This window comes from Castor canadensis, chromosome 4 (assembly GCF_047511655.1).
Source record: "Castor canadensis chromosome 4, mCasCan1.hap1v2, whole genome shotgun sequence".
Classification (NCBI taxonomy): domain Eukaryota; kingdom Metazoa; phylum Chordata; class Mammalia; order Rodentia; family Castoridae; genus Castor; species Castor canadensis.
Window position 1 is genome coordinate 178,909,113 of NC_133389.1, and position 9,104 is coordinate 178,918,216.

General features: G+C 45.4%; 2 protein-coding genes across 2 annotated transcripts in view; both read left to right on the top strand.

Annotated features, from left to right (window-relative positions):
* Atg16l1 (autophagy related 16 like 1) overlaps nucleotides 1-5,485 on the top strand; it is a 42,256-nt gene extending 36,771 nt beyond the window's left edge. Inside the window, exon 19 of the mRNA XM_074072021.1 lies at nucleotides 5,461-5,485. Coding sequence (XP_073928122.1) covers nucleotides 5,461-5,470 — 10 coding nt within the window. The 3' untranslated portion in view covers nucleotides 5,471-5,485. The remainder of the gene's footprint in view (nucleotides 1-5,460) is intronic.
* On the top strand, nucleotides 74-5,417 carry LOC141422660 (small integral membrane protein 10-like protein 3). The gene has a single exon (XM_074072024.1). It carries the CDS (start codon nucleotides 171-173, stop codon nucleotides 375-377), a length of 207 nt encoding a protein of 68 aa, XP_073928125.1. The 5' UTR covers nucleotides 74-170; the 3' UTR covers nucleotides 378-5,417.
* Nucleotides 5,486-9,104: the final 3,619 nt, after the last annotated feature.

Sequence of the window (9,104 nt, forward strand, 5' to 3'; positions counted from 1 at the left end):
GCCACACAGCTGCTCCAGGTCCAGCAGCAGCTCCCGTAGTCACTTCCGCAGCCCACCGGCCCACCTACCAGCCACCGCCTCCTTCACTCAAGGATTGCAGGCCCCTCCGCCCCTGGGCAACAGGGTGGAGACCAGGAGGGCAGGCAGGCAGTGGAAGCACTGGTTTCTATATGGTGGCGGCTCTGTGGGACCTCGCTGTCACGCTGTCGTGCTCGTCTGCTGCCTGCTTCTGTGGGGTCTTCTGCAAGGGGCTGACCCACACACTGCCCATCTTCTTCCACCTGGCTTGGTGGCTGTACATCAACTTCAGCTACCTCTACATTGTGGCTTCCATGATGCTCAGTGTGGGCCTGCATGTTCATACTGAGATCCACTGAAGGGCTTCTCCTGACTGACAGGTGTCTTGCCTGGCAGAAGCGCAGGGTCGAGGGAGTAACGTGGATACACTATTGTGTAGCCTTAAGAAAACACAGGCGGGAGCCCCTGCTCAGCATGGCACCCTGCTGGGTGCATCAGCCCACAGTTGAGGGTCAGTGGAAAGGCACAGGATGGTGCATCATTGTTGGAAAAGAAAAGCAAAAACCCAAGTGAGGCTGATCTCCTACTTCACAGTGACAACAAAGTGCTTCTGTATACAAAGGAACTGGTGGGAAGAAATTCGGCCCCTGCATCTGCTCCAAGCAATTGAAGTGCAAGAAGAGTGGCTTGCCAGCATGTCCCGTAGGAGCAGGGAAGCTCTGGGTAGGGACTGGCCAGAAAGAGGGCTCAGATCCACGGACAGCCTCAGAGGACACTGTCCCAAAGGAGATCCCTGGGTGTCAGGATGGCCAGGCCACCCACAACTGGGAAGTGGGAGTTGCTAAGGGGGAACTAGCAAGGGCTTTTCCTGAGGGGCAGGGCGCTGAGCTGGGACTCTCACCTACCATCCAAGCTGTCTGTGAGACCACATGCCTGTGCTGAAGTTCTCATGGAGCAAGAGATAAGGTGTGTTTCCCATGACCTTGTGAAGCCAGTGTTTTCAGAGCAAGCAATAGGATACAAGAAAACTCTTCAATGTCCAAAAAGTACCTCAACTGTTCTGCAGACAATACCAGGGTTACAGGCTCTGAACTTTCCAGTTAGCAAATCCTTTATGCCATAGTTAATGTGCAGCAGAACAATAAAAGTGGTAGATTAATTTCCAAGCTTTGATATATCTCACATTAAGTATGGAAGAGCACAATGTAGCTGTTCAGCTCCTGCTTTGATCACACAACCAGACACAACTAACGTCTGTCAAGTTCATCTCACTGAAAGCTGGATGATGCAGAAGAATTGCGAGCTCCTTGTGAATTGTGCTTGAAAGACTTGGGAAACCCTTTTGGGAGATTCTCACACTTAGTAGAGTATGAGATGCCAACATAATGGTTTGACGTGTAGTTTTATGTGACTCCCATTCCCAATCTAAGGGCTACCGTTCCAAATGCCATCTGTCTCTTCAGCCTGTGAAGTACTTTTGTCTGCAGCAGAATCTGGTTTTCTTTCTCACACCCCTTTCCACTTGAGATGCAACTTAAATAGAGGCCCAATGGTGAGAATTGCAATATTAAATCTAGAATTATCTTCTCAAATTAGGAATCCTCAGTAAAAATGAGATTGAGACTTCGCTGTAGCCCAGATAGGCAAAGCAAGTACTTTTCCTTACAAACCTCCAGCCCTAGGAACTGAGGTGTTTTTTTACACTAAGATTTTTCTGAAATAAGACCCTTTGTCATTTGTCGTTGACTTTAATAAAGGTCATTTAAGAGTGTAAGTTTTTAAGGATTCCCAAAGTGAGACTTAAAACAGCCATTTTGGGGGAAGCTAATTGCATATATCAGTTTATATTGTGTGCTAAATTACTATGCCATGTACTATTTTAGTGTTTTGAGAAAATGGGGACAAAGTCTGTTCTTTACCATAATAAATAGGTCCTATTTAATATGTAAAAAAAAGAAGAAGGAAGTGAGGGGAGGGCTGTGTTTTATTTTTTGATGGCTCTAGAGTTTGAACTCAAGACCTCATACTTGCTAGGCAAGCACTGTACTCCTTGAGCCACTCCACAAGCCTTTTGTGTTTGAGATTTTTCCAGATAGGCTCTCGCTGAACTATTTGCCTGGTGCTGGTTTCAGAGCCACCGGGCCTGGTGCACTCTATTTCTTGAGCCATATATCCAGCCTGGCCCTGTGCAATCTTGACTGACCCTGGGAAAGTTTCTTCAGAACTTTGCTGGCTGTGGTGTGAGAGCCCAGTATTCTCAGGTCCCCTCAGGGAACCTTTGCACCAGGCATTTTTGTGAACACCTTTACTTTTGCCTCTGCTGAAGAGGCATGAGTTGCAGACTGAAGAGTGATTTGTTTGTGGAAGTCAGCTGCTTAACAAGCAGCTTGAGTTCTCCACCATGCTCTGGATTCTGAGGCAGCGGCCTTGCAAGAAAGAGACTGAGCCCTTGCAGTCTGTTTCTGGGAGGTGAGTGACTCTCAGTGTGGGCCCAAGTAAGCTGCAGTAGCCTCAGATCACCCTGGCCTTGAAATTGAAGGGATGCAGCTTTGCTCTCAGCTCCATCCCATATTGACAGCTTTTCAGTCCTTGAATTGCTAAGGGTAAGCCACAGGTATGGGTCACACCTTGTTTGCCCCAAGGTCTCCACCCTCCTTGCCTGCAGATCTGGGACCTTTATGTTGCTTTAGTTTCCTCTACTCCAGGGAGCTGCACATGGGTATTTTTTTATTTCCCAGGTAACTCTCATGTACAGCCAGTATTGAGAGCTGATTGGATGCCTCCCAGGTGTTTAGAGCCATGGTGCCACTTGGTTGTAATGTCATCAAGCCCTGTAGGACTTGCTTTGATCTAGACATTGATAGATTTCAGGCCAGGACTGGAAGAGTGGCTCAAACTCCTGCCTTACAAGGGTGAGGGCCTGTGTTCAAACCCCAGTACTGCCAAAAAAGTACATTTCAATGTTTTATTTTTGTTAGCACTGGAGTTTGAACTCTGGGTCTTGCACTTGCTAGGAAAGTACTCTATCATTTGAACCACACCCCAACCCTTTTCACTGTAGTTATTTTTCAGATAGGGTCTTGTAGTTTTTGCTCAGGCCGGTCTGCACTGCGATCCTGCTTATCCTGCCTCCTGCATGGTTGGGATGATAGGCATGTGCCACCACATCCGGCTTTTTTTGTTGAGATGGATCGTAATAGCTTTCTTACTCTGGCCTTGAGCTACAATCCCACCAATCTCTGCCTCCCAGGTGCTGGAATTTTGTTGAGACCAGGTGTCATTATGTAGCTCAGGGGAACTGCAAACCTATTTCCATATTTGAGGATTAAAATTTTTTAATGGCTTTAGCTGGGTGCCAGTGGCTTATACCTGTAATCCTAGCTACTTGGATTGGGAGGATCGTGGTTCAAGGCCAACCCAAGCAAATAGTTTTCAGGACTCCATCTCCAAGATAACCAGACCAAGAATGGACTGTGCAGGTGTGGCTCAAGTGGTAGAGTGCCTGCTTTGTAAGTGTGAAACCTTGAGTTCAAACCCCAGCCAAATACAAAAAAATATTTAATAGCTTTCTATTCCCTAGGTCATTTTCCAGTACAGAATAATAAAGCAAGTTTGAGGCCTTTCTAAAGCATATACTGTGCATGCACTGCCCTTAGTCATACATGTTGTATGAGCCCCTTTGGCATCTTGCACATCAAGGCACTCTGGAAATTTTGTATGATCACTGGAGCAAATGACTGGAGCCCTGTCCCTTCCTCTCCAGCTGGGAGGGACCAGCTCAGTCCCAAAGAGGAGGCTGGGAAACCTGCTTGCCAATAGTAAGGCATGCAGAATTACCTATATCTTCACATCTGTTACTATAACTGGTTTTTGTCCATTTGGCATTTTGGAGTGTGAGCTTCCCATAACTTGTGAGGGGTACCAGGAGACAAGTAGCAATGACACGCTAGTTTGTACCAAGACTGCTTGCTTTGACAGAAACAACAGACCATTTTTGTTGTTGTTGGTACTGGGGTTTGAACTCAGGGCCTCACACTTGCTAGGCAGGCACTCTACCACTTGAGCCACTCCTTAGCATGACAGACGTTTTTGTTTTCAGAAGATGGGTTGGATAGTGATAAATGAACCTGTGATTTTCAGATTTCATAGTTTGAATTATGTCCATTTAGCAAGTGAAAATTTTCACTGCTAAGCAAAAGGCCCTCATACTTCAGCAGGCATATTGGTCCAGGGCCCAACTCCTCAGCCCTACCTGCCACTCCAGGCCCACGAGGAGGCATGATGCAAATGGGTGACTTTGGGAGGGATGAAGCCAGTTGGTCATGCTCCTCTACATTGTCTTCTGTGTCTTCCCTCAATGAGCCCTGTCTATACTAGAAATCACAAATTCTCATCTAGTAAACTGGAGACTTCTTGAGTAAAGTGAAGTATACCTGCACCTGCCTAGGTTATGTAGCAGTGCCTTAGGTGAATGGTGTGTGCCAGTAAAAGAAAACTGGTCCACAAAATGATTCCTCACTGCCTTGCTTGGACAAAATGTGATTCTCTGGTATCATCACACATCTCTGCTGGTTTCCATCTGTGCCCCTGGCCACTTCCCGACATGTTCATTCCAAATACTTCTCCCATTTTCTACTTGCTTCAATAAGGTCTGTATCCTTCAGCCTTCCCCTCACTGATTCTCCCCCTGCGCCATGCCTCCCTCATCCTTCTAATCCTCCGCTGACTGGCAGGCAGAGTAAGAACTGGGGTAAACACAGAGCCAAAGAGGTAAATTATGATCCTGTCGTGAATCCTTACGCATAGTTCTGCTTATTCCCCTTCATGCATTTACCCCAGAGTATTTTAAACTCCACGTCATTTTATCCAAAGGTCCATACACATACCAAACTGACAGGGACGCCAGCCATAACTTACACCTGCTAGGATTAACAGCAACTCATTACAACCACGTAACTATCCAGTCCATATTCAGATTTTCCTGATTGTTGCAGTGTTTCATAAATGGTTTGTTTGAATCTGGATCCTTTATATTTTACATAACAAACTACCTGAAAATGTAACTGCTTAAAGCAGCCATCGTTCTGTGAATCTGCTGGCCAGGTTGGGGATATGGAAGGTTAGCTGGGGGATAGGGATGTCATGGCAAGAAGGCATCAGTGTGTAAGCACTTCTCACTACTTCTCACTACTTGAGTCATCCCATTGGCTACAGCAGATGGCAAGGGCAGGGTGAGTGCACTAAACCAAGCCTGGGTACCGGGAGGAGAATCATGGCACCATATTGGATTTAACTACAATGAAGACTTGAGTCTTCTAGAGCATAATTGCTGACTGTTTAATGTCCTACTCTGGGCTTGATTGACCTTCCTCCACAAGCATAAGTTTCTGTGTCAAGGGGAAGCGTTAACCTTGCCCATTACTGTGTGCCTGTCTTCTGCAGGTGGCTCTGACACCAGGACACAGGGAGAAGAGAGCTGATGAATTCATCCTTGGGCTTCCTTTTCTCAGAGAACGAGAGTGAGGAGAGGACAGTTAGGGATGCCTGTGAGCCAGGTGAGCTGTAGACATTCCGGTTTCTGGTTGTGGAGCCCCTAGTCCTGTTACCTCCAGATTGTTCTAAGAGAGTGATGTTCTGGAAGGCACCTGATAGAATGCACCTGATAGACTGCATGGCACAGAGTGGGTACTCAGTAAAGTTTTTATTTAGTAGTAGAACCAAATCTGAATAACAGGTTCTGGGTTATAACCAGCTGAAAGGAAGAGAAATTGTGAGAGAAAAGTTAAAATGTAACAATTGTAAGTAAATCTTGCTTTGTCAAAAGTTTGCTCTATACATATATGTGTATTTCTGGGTCACAGTGTTGAAAGTGTATTTCTTTTTTATTATGTTAGAGTTGAGATTCATATAATAAACCATTTCAAAGTGACATTTCATATATTCACAGTGCTGTATCACCACTTCTAATACCAACACAAAAGGGTATCATGTGCTGGGGCGCTGGTAGTCATGCCTATAATCCTAGGTACTTGAGAGGCTGAGATTGGGAGGATCAAGGTTTGAGGCTAGTCCAAGCAAATAGTTCATGAGACCTATCTCGAAAATACCCAACACAAAAAAGGGAAAGCCCTGAGTTCAAACCCCAGTCCCACACACAAAAGGGGGGAGGGCTGTATCAATGTTTTTTAAGCTTTTCTGATCTGTAAGCAGTGAGCAGATCTATCTGAAGAAAAGTGGGGTGGTTTCCCAAAAAAAAGGCATCACGACAGAACTTCAGTGGATTACAGGTCCTGCATCCAACTGTGGTTGGCTCCAGATTCTTTCGATGTGTCCCCATCAGCATGGGACCCCTGTTGGTGTTGGGGTACACTGGACAATACCAGAAGGTAAGGAAGCACACAGGCAGATGGCAGCCTTCCCTCTAGGGAGGAAAGAGGAAGTCTTTTTTTTTCTTTTCTTTTTTGGTGGGACTAGGTTTGAATTCAGGGCTTCATGCTTGCAAACCAGGTGCTCTATTGCTTGAGCCACAGCTCTGTTTTATTCTGGCTATTTTGGAAATGGGGTCTTGAGAACCATTTTCCCAGGCTGGCTTTCAACTGCAGTCCTCCTGATCTCAGCCTCCCAAGTTGCCAGGATTACAGGTGTGAGCCACCAGCACCCAGGCCAGACAAGAGGAAGTCTTGATGGGGATCCTTTTGCCTCTGCCCTGTACAGAACTCCACCTTTTTGCTAGCTTTTTTCTTTGTTTCAGTGCTGGGGTTTGAACTCAGGGCTTCACGCTTGCTAGGCAGATGCTCTACTGTTTGAGCCACACCTCCAGGCCTCAGAACTTCAACTTTTTAAGGAACATTCTGCACATTCCGTGGATCTTCCCACTTTCACAAGGCAGGGCAGACCGTGGGGTTGCCGTTTACTGATGGAGAGATGGCACCACAGTGAGGCTAAGCTGCTTTGTTGAGATCACAGTGGATTCATCCACAAACCATGGATCTCAGAACCCCAGTCTAGGGCTTTTTGTACAACCTGCTCCTATCACAGTAAACTGGAGCTTGAATAGTGTCCTCAGCTTGATGCCTGAAGAAGGACATTTGAAGTCTGTCCAGGTAGGACCCCAGAGTGGTGAAGGGGTTTCAATGTCTGCAGGTAATGAACAGCCTGTGCCAGTTGGGGGAGGGGTTCACATGCAGAAGGAATATTAGGCTAATTTGGAGCAATGGAGAGAAGGAGAAGGAAAGCCAGTCCATCTAGCAGAATTAGTTATAACCAGGTGTCATGGTGTACATGGTGTATATCTATAATCCTAGCACTGAGACAGGAGGATCATAAATTCAAGGCCAGTCTGGTCTATATAGGAAGACCTGGTCAGAAAAATAATTTTTTCTCAGATCTCATACTATTTTAGAGGTGGGTGTACATAAGGTTGTCTTTCCCCATACTTGGAAGCATTTGATAACTTTCTAGAAATGTTACAGAGGAGATCCAAATAAAAGCCAGAATGTGGACAAAGTGATTAAAAAAAAAAAAAAAGAACTCACTACCTTGACAGCCTATGGGATTGCATTTATGATTTTAGCTATCATTAACCAACCCACCCTCAAACAGCCCTCTATTCTTTAAACAGAGTGACTAAGAGATGCGTAGGCATTCAGGTGGCAGCTTTAAAAAGCTCTGATTCCCTGGCACTCTTTACAAATCCCAGTTGCGTGAAACTTCCCAGATGTTCTCTGCTCAGTAAAGCTAAGGCGATGAGGACACTTGGTTTTCATTTGCAGAGATGCTTAGCAGAGAGTGCCGTCTTCCTACAGCATGTGCCTAAGCCCTTAAGATGACAAGCTAACCCCAGAGCCCATAAGAGTCTTAGCTGAATGTCCTCACCATGCCACCACCACCCCGGGCCTGTGAGCACCCACTGCATTTGGCGCTTGGAGATGAAGCATGAGGTTTGCAGTTTTAACTCACTGAAGGTGACTCCAGGAAAATGAGTCCCACTGTGCTCAGGCCTACCCAGACTGGAAACTCGTAGGTCAGTAAGAAGAGATCCACAGAAAGGGTATCATTTTTGCAAAGGACTTTTTTCTAAACAGCTGTACTCTCATTTTATAGGAAGAAAGGATACTCCTTCCTTATGCTTAGGAGCTGCATTCTAAAATAGTGAATAGACTTCCTCAATAGAACCCCAGCAGCTCAGCAACTAAGAGAAAGGATGGACAAATGGGACTGCATAAAATTAAAAAGCTTCTGCACAATAAAAGAAATGGTCTCTAAACTGAAGAGAGTGGGAGAAAATATTTGCTAGCTATACATTAGACAAAGGACTGATAACCAAAATATTCAGGGAGCTCAAAAAACTAAACTCCCCCAAAATCAATGAACCAATAAAGAAATGGGCAACTGAACTAAACAGAACTTTCTCAAAAGAAGAAATTCCAATGGCCAAAAAAACACATGAACAAATGCTCACCATCTCTGGCCATAAAGGAAATGCAAATCAAAACTACACTAAGATTCACCCTTGTTAGAATAGCCATCATCAAAAACACCACTAACAACAGGTGTTGGCAGGGATGTGGGGAAAAAGGAACCCTCTTACACTGCTGGTGGGAATGCAAGCTTGTGCAACCACTCTGGAAAACAATATGGAGGCTTCTTAAAAAACTAAACATAGATCTGCCATATGATCCAGCAATCCCAAAGAAATACAACACAGATTATTCCAGAGGCACCTGCACACCCATGTTTATTGCGGCACTATTCACAATAGCCAAGCTATGGAAATAGCCAAGATGCCTCACTACTGACGAATGGATTAAGAAAATGTGGTATCTATACACAATGGAATTTTATGCAGCCATGAAGAAGAATGAAATGTTATCATTCACTGGTAAATGGATGGAACTGGAGAACATCATTCTGAGCGAGGTCAGCCAGGCTCAGAAGACCAAATATTGTATGTTCTCCCTCATATGTGGACTTTAGATCAAGGGCAAATACAGCAATGTTGTTGGACTTGGGTCACACACTAAGGGGAAAGCACATACGGGAGGTATGGGGACAGGTAAGAAACCCAAAACTTGACAGTTGATGTC